The 24,998-nt window shown below is 37.1% G+C and overlaps 1 protein-coding gene across 3 annotated transcripts in view; it reads right to left on the bottom strand.

Moving 5' to 3' along the window:
* LOC112052128 (uncharacterized) overlaps positions 1 to 24,998 on the bottom strand; it is a 130,122-nt gene that overhangs the window by 34,166 nt on the left and 70,958 nt on the right. For 2 of the 3 annotated variants that reach the window (XR_008251479.1, XR_008251478.1), the window contains 2 exons: positions 8,177 to 8,497; positions 301 to 431 (listed from right to left, as the gene is read on the bottom strand). Coding sequence is in view for 1 of the 3 variants with exons in the window: in XM_024091072.2 (XP_023946840.2) it covers positions 301 to 431; positions 8,335 to 8,497 (294 nt within the window). In the remaining 2 variants the exon portion in view is untranslated. The remainder of the gene's footprint in view (positions 1 to 300; positions 432 to 8,176; positions 8,498 to 24,998) is intronic. The other variant, XM_024091072.2, reaches the window with a different exon arrangement.

Here is a 24,998-nt window from a genome sequence, read left to right on the forward strand (position 1 = left end):
CATAATTACTCTCGCATCAGTTTTTCTCGCCATTATTAAAATCTACTAGCCATCTTACTGTTGGCTTATATAATTTAATTCATTATCCCCTGATACGTAGACGTCTATGTCTATTGCTTTAATGTCAGGCTTATGAACTAGATAAATTGTTTTTCTGACAGCATGGGTACGGTGACAATCCCCTGTATGACGTTCATAATACGTAGGTACTATTATAGTGAATCGCGGCAATCTTTCAATAGTGAAACGAACTGTCACCCGCACCATCCTACATGAAACGAACTGCAGCTAGTTAGTTACCTCCTGATTACACTGCGAGCAGAAGTCATGTCGACACGTGGGGCAATGCGCGGGGCTGGCGGCTCGCACGGGGACAACTGTATCGCAGCCGGGTCTGGGGCAAAACGCTCGCATCGCGTCCATCGCCACCTCTGTAATAAAATAATTGCTTTTGTTAGAACGCAAAAGCGTTTGGAATTAAAATTAAAGTGCCCGTCTGTGATTTCAAAATAGCTGTGTTTTGTCAAGTGCGTATAGTTATACACGATACTAAAACACAATTATGTGGGTACTTTCGCCATTTGATCGGGTTCGTTTGACAGCTCCATTTAATGAAATATGCGTCAAATAAATGTCAAATCCTCAATGAAACTGTTTGACAACTACAAATGGTATTAATTTGCTGCCAAACAGATCCGATCAAATTACGCAATTTCCCCCAAGTTATTATTAAATTTTTTGTCAGTGTGTTTGTCCGGGCTTATCTTTGGAACGGCTGGTCCGATTTTGATGTAATTGGGAGATAAAGGAGGTTATTAAGCAACATATAGGCTACTTTTTATACCGAAAAAAAAACTATGATTTATGCGGGATTTGTGAAAAATTTAATTTCACGTTGACGAAATCGTTTGTATATTGTATAAATTGCTTACTCAGTTAGAAAACATCTATAATCCTTTTTATAGAGGTACCTAATACATATTAACTTATAAATCTTGGTATTTCCAAAAATCATTATTATTACATCCATAATCTTTTAGATTTACTAAAATAACTGCGACTAAGTCCCATCTCCTTATTACTTATTCTGACGGCCTCAGTGGCGCAGTGGTTAGCGCGGTGGATATACAAAACAGAGGTCCTGGGTTCGATCTTTCGGCTTGGCCGATTGAGATTTTCTTAATTGGTGAAGGTCTGGCTGGTGGGAGGCTTCGGCCGTGGCTAGTTACCACCCGTACAAACAGAGACCCGTACAAACAGAAACTGAGACAAAGACGTACCGCCAAGCGATTTAGCGTTCCGGTACGATGTCGTGTAGAAACCGAAAAGGATTTTCATCCTCCTCCTAACAAGTTAGCCCGTTTTCATCTTAGACTGCATCATCACTTACCATCAGGTGAGATTGTAATCAAGGGCTAACTTGTAAAGAATTAAAAAAAATAAGCCTTTCTATGAAAGAGATAACATGCGCATAATATGAAAGACATTATGATAAAAAAGCCAATTGTCAGGACTTTGTTTACAACAATGCAACATTATATTTATATAAATAAACAAGTAAACAAACAAAAAGCCGGGAAAAGGAAACCCCATGTCACGGCCGCCCGTCGGCCTCTGGCATTCAAGTAGAGACAAAACAAAGATATTTTAATCGAACAAATGATACGAATATATCCGCATTGGTAATGAGTTACAGATTGGATAATTCGTTGCATGTCCATTGAGTCATGACCGCACTTAGGTCGAGGCTGCACTATACTTACGTAGCGGCGGGGAAGGCAATTTTGTTAGGCACTGGTTACGTGCATTTTATATTGACAACAATATATTGACATTAGATAGGTATATTATAAAAAAGGAAGAGTCTCCCCCACTGACCTCTTAAAATTAAAGTACAATCATGTAGAAAATATCACTTGAAAACTGACCAATTTTACTTTGACAGTTTTAGAATGATTGGTAAATAAAATTATACCTAATTTTTTTTAAATTATAGTCCAATCTATACTAATATTATAAAGCTGAAGAGTTTGTTTGTTTGATAGAACGCGCTAATCTCAGGAACTACTGGTCCGATTTGAAAAATTCTTTCAGTGTTAGATAGCCCATTTATCGTGGAAGGCTATAAACTATATATTATCCCCATATTCCTACGGAAACGGGCACCACACGGGTGAAACCGCGCGGCGTCAGCTAGTATTCAATAAAATCCCAAATTCAGAGCAAACTCAGCCTTAAGGATTGAGTTTAAGGTTGAATTTGCAAATGCGACTACTTGAATTGAGTGCCAAGAAGTTGTATTTGGCACTCATTGAGTGGGGACGTTTTTGGTCGCTGATTGTGCATCCACTTTTTAATACGAGATCGATGGTCTCCCCCTAATGTAATGATTTTTATTATTACTCTCGTTTATTTATTTGTTCTTTTTTAACTTTTGTTAGTAAAATACAAAATATACTACAATCTTATCACGTATAAGATTTTATAAGGTTAACGACCAAGTATTGAAGTAATACATATGCCTATATGTATATTCGAGTTGTTCATTAAAATGGCCGAAATAAATTTAACATTAATTTGGAATCCGTACAATCACCTTTAATTAAAGTTTGATTTGTACACAGATAAAATATCCCCCGTACTGAGAATACGATACGCGGAATGTATAAAACGTGGAGGCTCAGTTTCCGCGAGTTCGTTGACACCAATAAACCTCGATCCAAAGACGCTATCTCGCCCGGAAACGGAAGTGAATGGGGACAATAAATTAACGCCGTTTATTTTCGCTACCTGTAACCATCCGGCAACTTTATAGCTATCCTGAAACTTTTAGCCTTGGCTTGTTTTGTAACGGATCATATTTACCGGAGGACAGTTATTTTTTCCTTTTGACGGCCTCCGTGGCGCAGTGGTATGCGCGGTGGATTTACAAGACGGAGGTCCTGGGTGCGATCCCCGGCTGGGCAGATTGAGATTTTCTTAATTTGTCCAGGTCTGGCTGGTGGGAGGCTTCGGCCGTGGCTAGTTACCACCCTACCGGCAAAGACGTACCGCCAAGCGATTTAGCGTTCCGGTACGATGCCGTGTAGAAACCGAAAGGGGTGTGGATTTTCATCCTCCTCCTTGACAAGTTAGCCCGCTTCCATCTTAGACTGCATCATCACTTACCATCAGGTGAGATTGTAGTCAAGGGCTAACTTGTAAAGAATAATAAAAAAAAAATTCCTTCGCAGTCAGTGACTTGGTTTTCAATGAAGGGGTTTTATATTTTTTAAATTGGCTCCGGTCTGGTCTCGTGATAGACATCGAACGTGACTACAATTTACTTTAAACATAGGCATATAAATGGGCGTTGGGAAGGTTCCAAAGTTACAAAATAAAACCCTTATATTTCTGGTATCGAGTCACGAACTCGGTTAATTTTTTACTTAATTTGAATGAAAAATCTTTTTAATAATCGCTCATGTTTTCTGATGATTTCAGTAAGCCAAAGTAATAAAAATTGTCTTCAAAGTCTGTAGTATTTTCCCCACCGCTGCAAGCGAAAAAAGTTTTTAAACATTTATTCTTGCTATCATTTAATCTACCAAATCTAATCGATGACGCTTTAGTAACTGCAAATTTAGCATCCCGGGCTCCCCTATTATTTAATGTATAAGTAGATAGCTGACTTCTTCCAAGTAAGTCTGCTTCTACATTAAAATCTACATCAGGTAAGATCGCAGTAAAGGGGAAGCCTTGGGCATTAAAGACATGAAAAATTCCGGTGTATGGTGTAAGGCAAGCTAACCAAAGGTTATAAAAATGGTAAAACAAGCGAGCCTTTAAAACTCGAGATACAAATATAAGGTGCCTAAGTGCTACATTTAGTAGAGCGCAAATATCAGACGGACACTCCCCGGTCCTACCCAGGGACGAGCAAAGTAATTGAATTTGTAAGTAGCTCACAATTGCTCGTTTCGACTACTCGTATCTACATTATTCGGTGGTTATGTTAACGACGAATCATGAAGTCCTGGTAGGTGTCCATCCGGGTTTGGGTCAAAAAAAATTTTTTTTTTTGATTTTTTTTTTTAATTACCTACCTTTAATTCAGTGGCCTTGGTTCAGTGTCTTGTGCAACTACGGATCGTGAGGACCTGGGTTCAAGTTCTGACTCAGGCTCTAAACATAAAGTGTTTTACTTATTACCAGGAATATCCAGTAATAGCACGTACCTCGGAGGGTGTTAAACCGTCGGTCAGCACCGCCTTCAAACTGATCAACAGTTAGAACATAATATGATATATGTATAGAACATAGTATGATGTTATTTTTCGCTTTTCAGTTTTGTCAGTACGTTTTATTTTTGAAGTCGCTTGAATTTTAACTTTTAATATCATGGAATGTTACAAAAAAGAAAACATTTTTTTTGTATGATGAAGAGGAAAATGCATATTGTTATATGAACACCAATTTATTGAATAACTAGCGGACGCCCGCGACTTCGTCCACGTGGAATTAAATTTTTCACAAATTCCGCGGGAACCATGGACTACACTTAAACACAAACTTTCACCTTTATGATATTAGTGTGAAATTTCCAAAAAAAAAAATTGCACTAAGGTAAAAATTTAATCATAGTGCAAATTTTTTCAATAAAATTAATTTTTTTCAAAATCAATTAATAAATTATGTAATCCACACCGGTACCAAGAAGTAAATAAAGCCCTGGTCACAATACGACTTATCTTGCATTGAACGTTCCATAGATATAATGAAAATCGATTCTCAAGAAGTGAACCTGAACTCCAAATAAGATTTTATAGAGCGTAAATATTGTAAAGCGAGCCGTGTAGAGACACACCCCTTTGTGCCCAGGGGCGGGGGCAAAGTAATTGAATTTATAACTAGCATACAACGTACCCTCCCGTACAATTTATATTTGAGACGGTTCGTTGGACTTTGCTGTTTTCACTCATTTTCCAAACATGTTTTCGTCTCTTGAGATTGTTTGTTGCAGATTTTATTTGGTCTGCAGTAGATTGCAATCTATTATAATGAAATATATAAATCGGACAAGTGCGAGTCGGATTCGGCCATCCAGGGTTCAGTACAAAGTAGGATATCATCTTCTTAATATCGTAACTAAAAAGTGTAAAATAAAAAAAAAAAACAGACTGCATTAAATATAAATACTGACAACAATAAAAACAAGTTGTAACCATCAGTATTGAAAGCAATTTGAAAACAGTCGGGACCCATTAAATAATATAGGTAGATTAAAATCACTCCATCCAAAAGTAGTTTTTTATTTTACTAATTATTTATTTTATTAACTGCTGATACAAAAAAAATAGATAGGCGATAGGAGAACGATAGGCTTTAACCTTTATTATGATTCTGTGGTATTCTAGACCTTTGTCTGCAAGAATGACGATAGTAAGTAATTCACCAGACGAACCTCTGGCACCAATAACTCTACTATCTCTAATCTCTATTATACTCTCTACTGTAGACCGTAGGTACAAAGACGACGAGCGATATATGCAAATGTTCCGAATCTAATAACATAAGACATAAAGCAGCATATAGCTGACTCTCTCCGAGACGTCGTAAAACATATACGGAGCTAGTCAGCGGAAAGGAAGGATTATTGCAAGCGTGCAATATTGGAAATATATATTTTACGACCACAGAACTCAGAAACGAGGAGAAATGGCAAGAAGCAATGTCACATCGAAATGCTTTTAGTTGAACATTTTAGAAATAGCGAATTGCGGTTAAAGTATTTTGTGCTCGTTATTTCTATTCGTTATTAGCTGACACCGCGCGGTTTCACCCGCGTGGTTCCCGTTCCCGTACGAATACTGGGATAATATATAGCCTGTAGCCTTCCTCGATAAATGGACTATCTAACACTAAAAGAATTTTTCAAATCGGATTAGTAGTTCCTGAGATTAGCGCGGTCAAGCAAACGAACAAACTCTCCAGCTTTATAATATTAGTATAATAATCTTAATGGATACGTTTATTCATCTTTTTTCTCAAGTAAATCTCTTTTAAACCAAGCCTCGCAGTCACGTGGGGAGCTGCTGGATGCTGGCGGCTCGAGACTTTGGTGTTTGGAAGTCCAAGCAAGAGGCCTATGTCCAGCAGTGGACGTCTATCGACTGTTAATGATGATGATGAAATAAATCTCTTTAAAAAGTTTACAATAACAATAATAAATCTAAAGCAAAGATTATTCAGAGAAATCGTTGATTTAATACGAAATAAATCATCATTATCAATTATTCGGCTCACTGCTGGGCTCGAGTCTCTTCTCAGAATGAAAGGGGTTAGCCCAATAGTCCATACCATGCTGGCTCAATGCGGATTGGCAGACTTCACACATGCAGGGAATTATGAAAAATCTCTGGTATGCAGGTTTCCTCACGATGCTTTCCTTCAATGTTTGAGACACGTGATATTTAATTTCTTAAAATGCACACACAACTGAAAAGTTGGAGGTTCATGCCCCGGACCGGATTCGTAGCTACACTCTTCGGAATCGGAGGCAGAGGTCATCCACTGGGCTATCACGGCTCACGAGATAAATACTCGTATATAATTTTTTCCATTACAAATGTATGACTGAGAAATGTCCCTTGAAAGCCTAAGATATGAGTTTATTCATCTTTAAGGTACGTCGTACAAACGTCGAGATGAAAAGAAGGATTACAGGTATAAAGGCGAGGGAGACGCATTAAATGGAGGCAAGACCAAAGTGCGGTGAATGGCACCAATATGGCCACGGAAAGACACGTGCAAGGAAAAATGGCTTTTATTCTGACCCTGTATTTGCCACAGATTTCTTAATAGCGTGGGCAAGATCAGAAGATTGATTAATCCAGACGGAGGGTTATAAGAAAGTGGGAGGACAGAATGTCTCTATAATGGCGTTTCCAGTGAGACTGGGACCTTAGGTCAGAGAGACCGATGGTGTTTGTGGACTGATTGAGATCAGCCCTGGCACTTGCATGACCTTGGTTGATGGACAGGAAATGCGAATTTATACCAAAGAATTCAAATATCTTTTACTGGACGATTTACCCGACTTTGTCATTGTGGACTTTGAACATAATTATGTTGTGGACATTTAAGTTTACTTATGATTTAAAGACAGTTTTTAAGTTCCTAGAAAATTAGAAGTTAGAAAAATACCCACAAAAAATGTGTAGATAGGATTCAATAACTGTAGTTAAGTCAACATTTGACCACCATAATGTCTATTAGGTCTGCTATTAGAAGTTACATTTCTTTGTCTACGTTGAGACCCCTAGTATCTACTAGTAAGTCGATAAAACTGCAGTTATCTAAAGTGCGATGAGGGTAGAAATAACATTCATCAATTTTAATACTAAGCCGGTGGAACCGTTGTTAAGTCTTTAAAGTTACATTCATATTAGTGGTGAATCAATTGTAACGAGCGTGCTTCATAAATGCGATACGTTAATGTTAGCCGCAGCGAAGCACGTTCGGTTAATATTTATGAGGCCTGTCATTGCAGACATCAAGCGGAGCGCATCTAACTAATTGCTTAACCGCTTGTCAGAATGCCTAGATATGTTCTAGAATGAAATCTATTATATTCCATTCAACATAATATTTAAGACTGGCCCGCGAATCAGTTGCGTGAAATTGTTTTTTACAAATCCTGCGGGAATCATGAAATTTTGCTGAATAAAACCCAATCTCCAAGGAACAATTTATCTCCAAACCAAAATTCTTCTTAATCAGTTCAGTTCTAAACGTTTTGGTTCAGTGAAAAAGACAAACAGACAGACTTACTTTCGCATTTATAATATTATTGCTAATGAATGTAGAAACCTAGTTAGAGATTATGATTTCATCTCTGATTGTGTAAGTGTCGTAGGCTCTTTAATGGGACTTCAGCCGCGCCACCGTCTGTTTTGGGCGAGCGCAGAAGCAACTCCTGTTGGGGCCTGAAGGCAGAAACAGTAGAGATGGGCGAAACGACTCTCGGGTGTCTCCTCTGTGACCCGGAATTCGACTTAGAGGGCTGTTTTAGAAGGCTGATTGATGTTTAGTGAATTAGCAGCCCATCAATAACACAGTCGTTTTTTTATTTCGGTCGTCGGGGCAGGACACTTCGTACGCGCCGTCACATACTGATCTGCTACAGTGAGCTCACCGTGGTTGAGCCGGAACTTGAGATGCTTCTCCATGACTGCGGGCGCGACGAGGTGGGAGATCTCGTCGAGCGACAGCGCCGCGCCGGTCGAGCAGCGGTCGTCGGGGCAGGACACTTCGTACGCGCCGTCGCATACTGATCTGCTACAGTGAGCTCACCGTGGTTGAGCCGGAACTTGAGATGCTTCTCCATGACCGCGGGCGCGACGAGGTGGGAGATCTCGTCGAGCGACAGCGCCGCGCCGGCCGAGCAGCGGTCGTCGGGGCAGGACACTTCGTACGCGCCGTTGCATACTTCGAACTCCACGTACGCTTTCATGCACTGCAAAAGAAACGTTAACTTTATTTTATGACATTTATCAATAACCTATATTTAATATCTTTAGTTACATATAATTATGTCGAAGAAGCGTTAGTTGCCGCACGAAGTCTTCATTTTAAAACATCCGAGAGTGTCGCACAATTATTTCGTCTCAAGAAAAAAATAGTGAGAGTAGGTATACGAAGCTCAGGCTCGAAGTCAAGCTTTGCTAGTCGAAGAGGCACTCAAAAAAGAATAGAAGTACATTGTATTGCAGGAAATAGTAGTCTGAGACAGATATGACGTCAGGTGGCGTGGCTTTCTGAGTCTGCTAAAAGTATATTATTTTTACCTGATTCTTCAAAATTGTGCTTGTGGTAGTGTCTATTAAACGAACGACGTGACGTCGAGACTTTAAAAACTACTGAAAAAAACCTGATGTCTTCTTTATAGAAATACTTAATTACTGTCCGAAGGGACGAGTTGTTGATACAATAATTATAGAGTATGTTTATTGTGTATGTAGCTTAGCTAATATTTACACCACCAAACAACTTAATTCTGCTTCGGTCTCAAGGGCATGGTTGCCAGTGAAATTACAATCAGGCTTAACACCTACGCTTTTGACTAATAAGGCGCAGTGTGGCAAATTTTGGCGTGTTTCTCGAGCACTCTTTTTTATTTTAGCTGCCATGGAACTTCTTGGCACTTTCTATTTCTCATTTCTCACTTTGCTTTATTTTGGCCCGTTCTCTTTTTTCTTTCCTAATTATAATCTCGAGAGCATTTTACAAGTACTATTGTAGGTACTATCTTTCACAGTTGCGTTATTAAACAACTTACTGGAATTACTAATAGCAGATTACGTACTTTCTATTGAGAAATAATACAATAAGGAACTTAAGGTAACTTATCCTAATAACTATACAAGTCGTGCTCACGTGGAATGGTGGCAAGAATACTGGCTGCATTTCCGCATTGGACAGCCAGGCTGATCCTTTGCCCAAAAAATGTCACCAGTCGAGGCAACTAGCCGCGGTGAAATGATTCATAGAATTTTTTTGGCACTGTGACTCCATGGCCCAAGGGTACCCATGGCAAATACGGATACGTACTTATGTATTAATAGATAGTGAAAAAGTCTGTTAGTTCTAGATGCACGCCATAATATAACCTAATTGTCTACTTTTGTCTTACGTAAAAAAAATTATTAGCTCTCTCTTTGATTCCATCTCGAAGAGAAAGAGAGCGATAATATTCGTCATTGACATCATCATTATCGAGGCCACAATGTAAATAATTATTCATCATTAATTAAATAGAATATCTATAATATCCTGGGTTCAATCCCCGGCTGCGCAGATTGAGATTTTCTTAATTTGTCCAGGTCTGGCTGGTGAGAGGCTTCGACCGTGTCTAGTTACCACCCTACCAGCAAAGACGTACCACCAAGCGATTTAGCGTTCTGATACGATGCCGTGTAGAAACCGAAAGGAGTGTGGATTTTCATCCTCCTCCTAACAAGTTAACCCGCTTCCATCTTAGACTGCATCATCACTTACCATCAGGTGTGATTGTAGTCAAGGGCTAACTTGCAAAGAATATATAAAAAAATATATATATTTTTGATTTGATTCGTTAAAAAATATCTTTTTAACGGTATTTTCCGGTTGGATTTATATTCGCAATTAAAATTGAACTTATTGCAATGTCAGTAAAGCAGTAATGTAAATCAATTGAATGATAAATAAATAACGCACACTTGTCTCGTATCTGTTAATTGTAACGTAAATACAGATTAAACGTGAAGAACCAATAATTCCACTGGGATTACATAAATCCGTGCAAATAAAACGATCACGTCGTTTGATACGTGGCAATTAGTAAACAGATTTTATCTGATTGTACGTCGTATTTATGTTTATGACTGTAAAGCTGACTGTACATTAGAAAATAAGCGTAAAGCTACGGTTACACATGCTCATTTCAAGCACGAAAGCATGCTACTATTTAGCAGTTGCTACTTATTAGCATGTGTATCGCAATATTGCCAATAATGCGTATGCTTATTTCGAGCTTGCTCAAGAATCAACATTCGTGCGATTTATGAGCATGCTATTTACTGCGCGGGTGGAAGGGGGCGTGCTTTTAGCTTATCTGAACAGGTTTGCTTATTGAGTATGCTAGTCGATCAGCATTGCTATTCTGTATTCTCTTGACCTTCATCTCACCCTGTCTAACATGATACTATAAACAGAGAGCGATAGATACAAATTAGCACGTGTAAGTGGAATGTTTGCTTTGAGCATGCTTATTCAGGAGCAAACTTAAAAATAACATGCTTATTGCTAGCAAATGTAAACTGATGATAAGCATGCTCGAATGGAGCATACTTAGTAGCACGTTTTAGCATGCTATTTTAGAGCATGTGTAACAGTACCTTAAGAGATTTTCCACCGTAGGGAAGCGTGTTGTCATTGATTGGGATGCATTCATTTGATGCAAACCCAATTTTTATCACTATTAATATTATAATGCTGAAGAGTTTATTTGTTTGCTTGAACGCGCTAGTCTCAGGAACTACTGGTCCGATTTGAAAAGTTCTTTTAGTGTTAGATAACCCATTTATCGAGGAAGGTTATAGGCTATATATTATCCCCGTATTCCTACGGGAAAGGGAACCACGCGGGTAAAACCGCGCGGCTTCAGCTAGTAGTAAATATAAACCTCCGCGTGGTTACAATCACGCCTATAGAAAGCATTGATTATTAAATGCCTATTAATTTTTGCCTTGTAGGTGTTCAAATTAGGAAAGGAAAATAAAAGTACGTAGTTATAGTGCTCGTCACGGATCTTTATGTTTGTGAAGTTAGCTGCGGAATAAGTATGCGCATTCGTACAGACGCGAACACTTCCCGCCCGCAGTCATTTGTTGCTAACTTCACAAACACAATATCTCGTGGCGGGACTGTAATAATATAGTAGCCATTTATTAGGGACGGTCCATACGATGTATAATAGTTGTGGCGCGGCGCCAGGCGTAAGAAATAAGTCTCTCTTCACACTACTTCGATCCGAATCAGAGAGAATTCAGATTTAGAAAATCCGCATCGAATCCAGATGTGTTTAGTGTGTCGTGGCATAATTTATTTAAATTATTCTATTTTCATAAATCGTGTCGTGCTCGGATCGTTAGTAGTGCGGTAATAACCTAAGTAGAGTAAAATCACATTGCAATTGTCATCACGTGAGAACGCAGTATAACTGAATAGCACTGAGGACGAGTAATGATATAAAATTATATAATAGTCTTGGTGCACGCTATCCTACGCACCACTAACTGCTGGCAACATTTCCCATAGGCTCGAACTTTAATGCTAGCCACTCACCATCCAATAAGTCCACGTGCCTGCAACGCTAACGGCAGGACATCCCATAAAAATGATTGTGTGTTGGTCGCGATGTGCATGACATCGTGCAGATCGCGACCAATATCTACGAAATACACAATCAGTTTTATCGGATGTCCTACCGTTGGCGCTGCAAGCTCATAAGCTTATTGGATGGTCAGTGGCTAGCATTAAACTTATAATTGGTCAGCGAATAATAATTAATTTATATTTCTGTTTTCAGCAAATAAATCCATTATTCATGACGAGCTTAAGTAAAGTAACGCCTGTTTTTATTTAAACATACTTGCTGATGAAAAGTTCGCATTTGTGTATTTTTACAATTAATTTTGGGGGTTTTCTGCGCTCCTTAATTATTTTTAAATGTCGGGTTCTACACTATTTCACATTATTTGTCATCGTACGTAGGAAAAAGTTAGCATGAATATATTCAATCATACTGAATTATTAAGCGTTGTCTAGCTAAATATCAGTCCGCGGTATCATCATCATTACACCTATCAGCCAATGGACATCCACAGCTGGACATTGGCTTATTGTAAAGACTTCCAAATACATATGAAGGATCGCAAGGTTGACGGCCTCCATGGCGCAGTGGTATGCACGGTGGATTTACAAGACGGAGGTACTGGACTCAAACCCCGGCAAGGCCGATTGAGGTTTTCTTAATTGGTCCAGGTCTGGCTGGTGGTAGGCTTCGGCCGTGGTTAATTACCACCCTTCCGGCAAAGACGTACCGGCAAGCGATTTAGCGTTCCGGTACAATGTCGGTTAGAAATCGAAAGGGGTATGGATTTTCATAACACCCCCTAACAAGTTGGCCCGCTTCCATCTTACCATCAACTGAGATTGTAGTCAAGGGTTAACTTGTAAAGAATAAAAAAAAAGTTGATGGACACAGGGCGGCACTTTGTAGAACTTTCCTAATCATACTTTACGAAGTGATGTTTCGTTTACAGGCAATCACTTACCATTAGGTGAGCCATCTGTTTGATCCATCACTTTTTACTATAAAAAACTACCAGGAACTCATAATCCCGAGGAGACATGCTAACCACTAACATTGAGGTTTAATTGCACATCACGATTAAAATATAATTCGCTTATAATAACAGCCGAGAGGCTGCAACAGATTATTAAATTATTATTATGTATTTATCTTGTTTACACCAAACTGGCTTCGTAGCAGTCGTTATGCCGCGCAGTCTAGAAGGAAAACGGTGTTAGATAAAAATAGCTCGCTTGCAATTAATTACTTTTTATATATAAAGATTTCGTATCTCGTTCTCGTTCAATTCTCGTTCAAAATACTAAGTCATTTTGATTAACATTTAGAATTTGTATTTTAAAGAAATACGTACCACCATCAAGTTACGTAAACAAAAACCTACTATGAAAATGTGCACACATAAAAATTCTCGACGATAAGTCAAGAAAACCTCAGAAACAAAGCCACTCTCGTATACGTATTGTAACGAAGTCCTCCATCGTGCCAATCTGCCAGTTCGCTGTGAAAACCACAAAACATATTTTTCATGCGGTTTTCACAGTTATATACAAATAGTATTCATGAGGAAAGTTTAGGTATATACTCAATATATATAGGTACACTCAATAATCTTTATAGCCTCAATAACTCAACGATAAGAGCGGTCGGACTCATCACCAAAGGGTGGTGGTTCGATCCCCGTTGGTCTATTGTCTTACCCACTCCTAGCACAGTCTTTCCCGACTAGTTGGAGGGCAATGGTAATATTATTCATAGTATAAAATATATGGCAAACATTCATTAAAAAAATAAATACCTGTAATTAGTCAAATTGACTGAAATATGACCATAATTGTTCGACGTGTCTGAAAATATTTTATTTTTATTTATTCGAGGTGGGATATTTCACTTTTATATTATGGTCCAAGATCCGGCATTAGAAATATATACCCTCATCTGTTCTTTATTAGTGCTATGAAATAAATGATAGATAATGTTTACGATGACACATTGCAAATAGGTTGCCTAAATGAAAATGCGGCCAAACACATTTTTCATACAAAATCTAGGACACCATAAACTTAATCGAAGGCAACCTATACAGTTAAATTAAGCATAAAATTAGCTTTCATTTGTCATATTAGACGAATAAATAACTATTGAGGGTATATAAATAATATTACTCAACAGTTTATAAATCTGGTAACCCCACAGTTGCAGTGTGAAAGCAGGCAACCTTTACTTTTTTGGGTAATGAGGGAAGGAGATTGAAATATTAAAAACAAATTAATCATTTAATACAGTTCGGCCGCAACTTAACTAGGCAACCTATGTGCAATGTGCCAATGTGAATATTTTCTATCATTTATTTCTTTTCCCAATTCAATAACAGATGAGGGTATATATTTCTTACGCCGGATCTCGTACTATAAGGGTTCCATGTCGGCGACGTCGCGTTAATTCTAGAAGTATCGATTAAGAAGCTATTCCATTTACCATCAAGGTTCTGTAAACTCAAAATAGGTACCAGGACATCATAACGAGGCCGGCCTTGATAGAAAAATTTAGTTGCCATGTTGCACGTGAACTCAATCACGACACGCAACAAACGGTTACGTAACCAGCGCAATGACGAAAATGAAGAAAAATCGTAATCGTAAATCGCTACGTTTTACCTGACGTAAACTTAGCTATCGACTGTAAGTTGTAGGCTCATTACTGTACTTGAACTTCGAATTCATAAGTGCCTCTTCTGTTATAGGCAAGAAAGAAGCAGACAAACTTCTTTCTTGTCTATGGCACTTTGTACTGCGATTGTTTTGTAATTATTCCGCCAATGTCAACGTAGTGGAAAAGACACTTTAATCGTAACTTTAGAGGATCTCTCTTCTGATAGATTTATAAAGGAGAATGGAATGGTTAAAAAAACTCGCGAATGGGGGCTAAGGATTGTAAATGCCTTACAGTCAGTGGCGTAGCTAGGTAACCAAGGACCCTAATAAAGAAAAAATGGGGCCCCAATACTATCTAAACTGATTAGGTTTTATCAAGTAAAATATTAAATATATACAAATACATATAAATGCTAAGCAACTTTATCATCAGTTTTTTTTCTTTTTCGGAATTTTCAAAAGTTCAGTTCGATCATGATCGTGATCGTAGGGATTTCAGGGCCCCTGAGCTTGAAGGCCCCGGGGCACTGCACCGCCTAGCCCCTGGGTATCTACGCCATTTATAGTCTACGCTTAACATTATATCAGGTGTGAGCGCTCCTTTATAGCGAGCACACTGCTCGAAAACTTGACATTCAGTTCGGGAATCAAACACGGTCTCATTCTGAAACGACCGTAAAATTATGTTTTTTAAAACCCAATGCCGAAAGTAGGGTTGCCACTTGGCGACAGTTTGTGAAAGTGTTTGTGTTTGTGAACTTTTCACCATATTTTTTTTATTTTAACTTGCTTTTCGCAGCACGGGCTGTAACGCCAACATCATACCTCTTGCTGCTAAATTTTCATTTTATTTTTATCTTTACAAGCCCTTTACTACAATCTCATCTCAAATCTGATGGTAAGTGACGATGCAGTCTAAGATGGAAGCGGGCTAACTTATTATAACGTCATCGTACCGAAATGCTAAACTGAATTTCTCGGAAGTTAGAATCATATTATATTATCCCCTAACCCAGTACCTACATCACGATCCGAAGTCTCATAGGATAAGCACTGGAGTACTGAGGTAGGTAAAGTAACAAACATTCTCAGGCACATATTCATCATCATACATATTCATATCAACAACCCATATTCGGCTCACTGAGCACGAGTCTCCTTTCAGAACGAGAAGGGGTTAGGCTAATAATCCACCACGCTGGGCCCAATTCTGATTGGCAGACTTCACACACGTAAACAATTATTAAAACAATTCTCAGGTATGCAGGTTTCCTTACGATGTTTTCCTTCACCGTTTGACTTGTGTTTATAGTTTATACAAATAACTGAAAAGTTTGAGGTGCATGCCCCGAACTGGATTTGAACCTCCGCCTTTCGAATTGTAGGCACAGGTCATATCCACTGGGCTATCGCGGCTCTTTTCATTCATAATAGTATGAACTACACACCACTGATTCCAAATGTAATACATTAATGTGATTGCTCGTGAATATGTGAGGCGGCAAGTGACATTAGTAAGAAAACGGCAGCGAAGCAATTTTCTGGTCTGGTAGGCATTTCCCGACTTGAATGTCGAGTACAGGCGCCACTGGGAAAAGTCAACAAGCGAATAATTTAACTTCCATTACCAACTTTCTATTGGTTCGCGAATTATTAGCTTGTTTGCCTATCGAAGTTAGTTAGTACGATGCGTCGAATTCTTTCGTTTGTTGTGAAGTAAATTATATTAACGATGAGGTATAACTGTTGGGTAGGTTTTTGGGTATTATAATGTTTAATAGGGATGATGACAGTTTTTTAAATTGTATTTAAATTAAGAGTATGCTAATAGTAAAGCAATTTTGTAAAACTAACAGGGTATCTGCGATCATTATTTACGGAGTTACAGGGATTTAAAGGGTCTGCCGCGGATCCCTGAAAAATGCCCCATACAAAAAGGTACAAACTAATGACGTCGTAGGTACATAATGATCGTTAGATTTGTATGGGCGTTCAAACAAAATTACTAATATCTTTGTTATTTGTGCGTTTATGTTTATAGTTCACACATTAAAAATGTCACATTTAATGTAAGGAAGCTAAAACTATGAATTTTCATCTAATTACGATAAAAAAATTTAATAGATTTTGAAATTTTATAATCTTATTTATTTTGCAAATATCCAGACAATCTTGGATTTTTATGTATAAATTAGTTGACATTGACCTTATTTACCCGAATTCAAATCTAGTCATCATCCCCATTGCCCTAGGAAATAATTCTAGATAAGCAAATCTACCTTTTGTAAATTAAAAAATTTTTGCTGGCGAATTGTGTGGACGGAGAGGTTTACAACCAACAGAGAGCTCATGTTATATCTATTGCATGGGATATACTTGTAGAATTTTTACTTCGTATTTTAATTTTGAGAAAAAAAAATCGCGCAGGCAACGTCGCGGCAAGTACATCTACTACAACAATACAATGTAATTACAATAATACAAGATAATTGGAACAGTAGTCGTTAAGGAAAAGCGTTACTAACTACAACTACCTAGAACAACAGGAAAACCAAATTGAGTTATTTTTTTTTGTCAACCCTAAAACGTGGATCGTGGGTTACGTGGTAAAACCAAATTTAGATCACGACATCCACGAATATATTATATTTAGAGGTCGTTGTCGTTGTGTTATTGAAAACTCTTTTTTCCCTATCACAAAAAGAGTGGTGTTATAAATTTGACGTGACTGTCTGTCTGTGGGACCGTAGCTCCTGAACGGATGAAGCGATTTCAATTCAATTTTTTTTGTATCAAAGGTACCTTATGTGCGAGTGTTCTTAGACATATTTGACGGAAATCGGTTTAGCCGTTTAAAAAATCTGGGGGTTGAAATATACTCGAATGGGGTCTCAAATGAAAGCGCACTGAAAGAGAATATTGGTGACTTGATGGAGAGTGTAATTAATAATTTCAACCCCTTCGGAGGTTTTCCAAAATCTTCAATTTTATGTTTTTAATGAATAAATAAAACTCAGCTCAATAAAAAATACCTACTTAAGGATATACGCCAGTATCTCGTGTTACTCATTATCTACAAATACTATACTATGTGCGATGTAGCATGGTGCGGGTGACAGTTGCCTTATGGCGTTGATAATACGTACTTTTATCGTGTATCGTGTATCACACACACCATAATAAAGCGCACGAGTTGCAGTTGTATAATATTTTATATTTCACGTATTCTTGAAAAATCGACCAAGTGCAAGTGGGATTTGCGTTTTAGGTTCCGCATTATCTATGAAAATGGCAAAAAAAAATACGTTTGTGTTATACATACATTTTTATTTTATTCTGTTTTTTTAGTATTTGTTGTTATATATACATTATGTGAAAATTCAACTGTATAACTATCCCGATTCATGATATACAGCCTAGTGACAGACGGACTGACAGCGGAGTATTAGTAATAAGGCCCCATTTTACAGTTTAAACCCTAATTATACGTATGAACCACGACTTCTCCCAAAGATTTATATCCAATCCAGGGGCGTGACATGGCATGGACTATAGACCCTTCTCCTTCGCCTAAAGTTACGGCTTCAAATATTTTCAATATTTTTTATGTTATTTTTTTTTTAAATATTATTTTATATATTACCTTACAGTGTGATTAAATTATTTTGATTCTTTACGCGTGCTGAGTGTTATTTAAATAGAAAAATATACACATGATTGTGTGAACTAGCGTGGCGTCTAGCTAAATATAAATCCGTGGTGGAACCACGTATGGTATAAAATTTTAGAATGTAGGCGGGTTTAATACCCTTGTAGATTTAGTTTTATAAATAGATGTTTTCTTTACCAAAATAGTAATAAAAAAAATATAATTGTAATGTGCCTGCGTATTTTAATAAAAAACTTTTTTTTTGTTCAATAGATATCATCGTTTTCCTTTTACGTAAGTAATGTTTATATGTATTTTAATGTACTTTTGTATACACGTTTTAATTCTGTTATTTATAGTAACAATGAGAAATAATTCATGTTGTATGTATACATGACGTAATTTAATACATGACGCAAAAGCATACCAAAATTTACATAAAACATAAGGTGTTATTGTAAAGGCATCACTAAAATATTAAAGACGATATATATTATAAAACTTTTTTTAATGGTCATCCTTTTAGTCCCTTTTGATCCTTGCTGGCTCAGTAAGTACCAGGGACACATATTCGAGCAGAAGTACAATCACGGTGTGGCTTACCGGTTTGTACGCAGTACTCACGTACCGAGATCTACATATAAGGCTAAATGAAACGTTTGACGTAACCCTTAGGCTGGGACCACATTAGGCCCCAAGTCTACAAACTTACACTAATAATATGTCATAACCATAAGACAATAACTGGAACTAAATGATGTAGTAATTAAAAGAATTTAAATAATATTTACATTTCCTTTTCATTTGAAAATCCGTTAAGAATTAACCATATAGTTCATCTTTGCTATTTGTGCAAAGGCGGTCATATTGCGTCTTTATAAATTTATAATACGGCTAATACTATTCGACTTAGCCAAAACTTAAATTTATAAAATTACATAAATAATGAAAGTAAAAAACCATTACTGATAAAGTCGCCTAATGTAGCCGTAGCCTTAATGCTCTACGTACGAGCCGCCAACACGCTCGATTATGCAAGTGCAGTTCACTGGTTTACCAGTCGCAAAAACCACTTGCTTGCTTGTTATGCTCTCCTGGTACTTGGAGCGCTCCAAATATTGCTAATATTCAATGCTACAAACTTAAGAAACTATCGAAATAATAAGTATGTCTACATAATAAGTATAGTCTTTATTTTTATGCTTAAAAATAAATATACTAAACCGATTCTTGACCTTTAAAGGTCTTGAAACAATGATAACAAACAAAAGCAACTTAAAAAAATAATCATTTTGTTAAAATAAAATTCATTTTTAATGCCTTTAAAAATCCATTCAAACAAGTTGGTTTCCGGTGTGATTGAAGATAAAAATTGTTTGCAACGAAACTCACCTAGTAACCGTCAGCTCCTTTTAGAATTGAAATCCTCAGAGTGATTGTTAACCTTCACGCATTCACGGTGATTATTATTAAAAACGAGCGCATTTTAAAGTGATCGAGATTTTATTAAATTAAAGAACTGAATACATTAAAATTTCTCATCACGCTATTTCCGGAAATGTCAGTTTCCAGCAAATGACATGCTGTCAAAACTGCACTTTCTCGTGTTCGAAACTAATTATTGAAAACAATTTATTGTTTGTTCATTTAGAAATGTCCAAACCATCAAAATAACCTACTCGGATTTGCAAATTGTATCAATTGTATGCCTTGAACACCTTGCGACGCTTAGGATTCCTTTTTTGAATCCTTCGCTTTGTTCAATCTTAGAATCCTTTGCTTATTCGTAATCTATACACGCTCTCACAGCAAACAATACTTTTGCTGCCTAGCATAAACGAATAAATTGTTAAGTACTTTTATTGAAGGCTAAATCTACTAATAGTATGTGATATATTTGTTCATTCCTTAGGTTAGGCGTCCTTCGAAGTGTCAGTAACGTTTCCAGTTTATCTTGTAATTCACGTTCATGGAATATCTTATGTAAATGCGTCAGGCCGTCTATCACACGCAATCGTAACGAACTACTCTGATAACGTCAAAGTCATAACAAATACTAATTAGATTATTTGATATTGTTACGTTACAAGGACTTTTAAAAAGTATGTTATTAGAGAATACTATCGTTCATAATAATAAGGCAGATATTAGCCTGAATAAGAAATTTCTCATATATACGTGTTATTTAAAAAAACATCGATTCGACGCCTGCGATTTCGTCCGCGTGGAATTTAGTTTTTCACAAATCCCTCGGGAACCATGGATATTTCCAGGAGTAGTAGCAAGTAGCCTGTGTTAAGCCAGACTATAATCTATCTCTACTTCAAATTTCAGGTGATTCGGTTCAGTAGCCGTGGCGTGAAAGAGTAACAAACATTCACACCATCAAAATCATCAGGTTTTTATAAATCTCGGGAATCCATGGATTTTTTCGGGAAAAATAGTCTATTTGTTAATCCAGAGTAAAATCTATTTCCATTCCAAATTTTATACATATAAAATTAGTAGGACGTTTTGCTTAATGCCTTCTGAATTTGACCAATTATTATCATTATCTCATTAACAATTTGCTAATTGGATAACTCAATAGAGGTTACATATACCTGGAATAACATTATTTTTTCAAAACAGCCGCCAAATTCGAATTATAAAATTATAACGTCTCAAATTAGTTCAAACCTATGTTAATTAATAAGATAAATGTGTGTTATAAGTTGGGTGATCGTAATGTATCGTCTCGTAACTTTAATAACTTTGTAGGTAAGGAAATCAGCATGATACACTTAAGTGTTAATGCATCCATTAGATCAATATTAACCCTTTAGACCAAATGACGTGTTCACGTGGTATTAGTAGGCACTAAGAATTCGCTGAATTGAACAAAATTATTGAGTACACACTATAAGTACTTTATTTTATTAAATTACTTCCACTAGGTTGAAATGTGAAATACTAGAACATAGAAACTCTATAACTGACGCTCTCGTGGTTCGCCCATTGACCTTTAATAAAAAAATAAATCTACATTTTTTTAACCAAGACTATTTTCATTCTATAACAAGTCAACCCTTGACTTTGACCCACCTGTGTGCCTAGTGGGAGTTTTCAACATTTTCACTGTTACCACCGCGTTAACGTAAACGTCAAGCTGCCACTAGGCCCTCAGATGTTAAGTGACGATGCAGTCTCAGATGAAAGCGGGCTTACCAGAGGTTTATTCTTGCCATACCTCTGTCGATTCCTACGAGGTATCGAATCTGAACGCTAACTCGCTTGATGTACCAACGAATATATATATAGAAATAGTAGTTGGACTACTTTATAGTAGTCCAGGCTATTCTGGCAAGTTTGTTCATGACACTCCCATGATATGCTTGGGACGAGGGGAATGATTGCGCGACTGTAAAATCGTGCGTGCGGGGAAGTGAGGTGCGTTAGTCGTGGGTTTTACATTCATCGCTAGACGCCCCCCGACCCGCTCCCGCATCGGGAGTGTTACGAACGAAGTTGCCAAGCTGTACTTTACTAATACTAAAACATAAAGTAAGCAACATATTTATGACAGCAACGGCATCTATAATCACTCTTTGTACTATGCAACTATCTATTTTTTTATGACGGAAATATTCAATGTTGCTTCATGTAAAAATAATTATAACCCCATACACATTAATTAACGGCTACAACAAGTTAATGAGCAGCTATACACTAAGGTCAATATTAATGTTGCATTATTATCTGTGGTATGTAGGTACGTGTAATCGGCAATCTTCATTAGTGAGTTATGTAATTAAACTTTTAATTAATGTTTGTATAGAATACAAAGTCGTTCTTTGTCGGTATTTAAAACTAAATTCTGGCCGCTCAGAAATTGCGTTTTGACAGGTCGTGCGAATGGGACAAACATATTCAATTACAATTGCCTCGTTTTTTGTCTCGCTCTCTCATGTACATCGTCCACTTAAGTTTTCTATTAGCATGTGAAATTGCAGCACCGTTGCTTTTTTTCTCTCAAAGTTATTAATAATAACCCTTTTTCGCGTTTTACACCCCCCGCACATCCCCTAGGAAGCTGCAACATTTTACAGTTTCTAGTTTTAGCGTTATAAACAACATATCCAAAAAGCAGCAAATTTGAATTAATTCAATTTTCAGGCTAAACTGACTGGACTAATACTGATATATGAATCATTTAAAATGCCGTGACTGTGGACTCTTTAACAATAATGGAATCAATCCAAAGAGCCCTTCACTCGGTATTGATTGGGGCGAAGTGGCGATTTGTGCGATTGCCAAGGCTCGCCAGTTGCCACCAAATGGTACGAGTGTTTTGTAACAATGCTCCAATGCCGAATAGGTACCGCCTAACTTCAATGCCAAGTTAAATAGAATATATTCTTTTTGGCAACCTTCCTTCTTGGCTAATAACGTCCGAACAAAAACAAAATACATTTAAAGATTAGATTACATTTTGACGGCCTCCGTGGCGCAGTGATATGCGCAGTTGACTCACAAAACGGAGGTCCTGGGTTTGATCCCCGGCCGGTTTCTACGCGACATCGTACCGGAACGCTACATTTTTGTACTACCTCAATCGGCCCAGCTGGATATTGAACCCAGGACTAACGCCGTGTAAATCCACTGCGCCACGAAGGCCGATCGAACCGCCACCCCTTGGTGATGAGTCCGACCGCTTTACCGTTAAGCTATTGAGGCTCTAAGGTTAAAATAGTCTTATAATAATAATGTTGAAATAAAAAGCTTTGAATTGAAAGCAAAGCTAATAAATAAACATACATCATAAAAATCATAATAATAGTCGCTTATCTCGCCGAGTTGCATAACAGGGCAATGCTCGAGTCAAAACAACATACCGAAGGTATTTCACTAAGGGCCACCGCAGACCGACATACCGCAATTGATTAAATATTTGTTTATGAAAGAAGTAAGACTCACGCTTGACTACAATTACGCCTAATTGAAACAAGTAATGCGGTCTAAGTTAGATCACGAACATACACTTAGAGGATTACTTTGTATTCACACGCGATATTTAATTTAAACAAATCATTTTTTAGTTCCCAAAGTCTGAATAAAATTGAAATTTGGTACCTATACTAAATTACAAATGAGGGTATAAATCACTAGTCATTTCACACCTAATAATAATTATAATTAACTTGTTCTTAAATTAATGTAAATAAATTAATAATTATTATGATTAGAACAGTTAGATATGGTTAAAAAATAATATGTAACATTTTATAAACAAACCATACATAGTTTAAAATAAATAAGATATGAAATGACATGCGTTTTCTACCTCCATTTCTAATTTCTTTGTTGATAAACAGTACTCATCAAGAAAGGCTGTAGCATGGTGTTTGGTATTCATGTGTTGTGAATAGACGAAATCTGAATATGGGGTCACTTTAGGGGCAAGATGGGTAAATAAATGGATGGATGCGTTTGATTACAATCATGCCTGGTGGAAAGCAATGATAAGGGCTGAGATGAGACAAGCTTGCCTAGGAAGTGCCTAATACAGTCTTGCTTTGAAGGTGTTTATATACTGATTAGTGTGACAAATATAAGAACAAAACAGACTAATTGCATTAGACATACCATAACTTTTTTCATGACAAACTTTTGTGTTGTAAAACAAAAAAAACCTCATACAAGCAGGTGCAGCCCTAACTACGAGTACCAGGAGATCATGACTCATGACGATATCAACAGCATGGTACATTGCAATCTAATTAACTATTATTAGCGCTAAATAAAATGAAACATTAAATGCAACAGCTGAATAAGTGATAATACTCAGTAAATTATTCGCCATTTCCCTTTCATTTATCTAATTTTAAATAATTAAAAAAAATCTCAAATATATGAAAGTACCTACTACAGATAGAATTTGTATTTTGATCGTGTATGTAAGAAAATTTTCTACATTGAATAGATGGATAAAAACACTTTGCGGTGGTCTTTTATAAACAAACAATAGGTAATTTGTCTTGGTGAACTCTATTCTCAGCGGGTAACCCACGAATCCATGGTAAACTTAGATCGAACATAAAAGTCTCCACGTATAATAAATGATTGTTGATCTCCTGCAGACCAGACTAACCTATCTTACGCTTATAGAATATCCACGCATTCCTTGCCATGCGACGAATAGCGAAGAATAGAGAGATGTCTTGCCACATGATAGGTGTGCTGAGGTTGCTTTGGAGCAAATTGACTATTGCTCATATTTTGTATTTAAAATTTAGGCCTCCCTGAGATGAAATAGGACCTCGAAACGTAGACATTCGACAAAAACTAGTAGGTACTATAGAACTCAATACCTTCTCCATTTAGTCTAGCTCGAAGATAAAAAAAGCGTAAAGTAATGCCAACCCTATCACAGTCATGTATTTTTTTTAAATTATTAAGTTAAATAAAATTGTAATTGGAGAGGACACAGCACCCGTCACTTGACACTGACACAACCAACCAGACCGTGAAGGCGTTAAAAAAAATTAAAGTATTTCACAACATATCCTTCCCACATACATATTTAACCTAACTTTTTTTCTATTTTTGCACTAAATTTATATCACAACTAGCTCACGCCGCGCGGTTTCGCCCGCGTGGTTCCCGTTCCTGTAGGAATACGGGGATAATATATAGCCTATAGCCTTCCTCGATAAATAGGCTATCTAACACTGAAAGAATTTTCAAATCGGACCAGTAGTTCCTGAGATTAGCGCGTTCAATCAATCAAACAAACAAACAAACTCTTCAGCTTTATAATATT

This window comes from Bicyclus anynana, chromosome 15 (genome assembly GCF_947172395.1).
Source record: "Bicyclus anynana chromosome 15, ilBicAnyn1.1, whole genome shotgun sequence".
Taxonomy (NCBI): domain Eukaryota; kingdom Metazoa; phylum Arthropoda; class Insecta; order Lepidoptera; family Nymphalidae; genus Bicyclus; species Bicyclus anynana.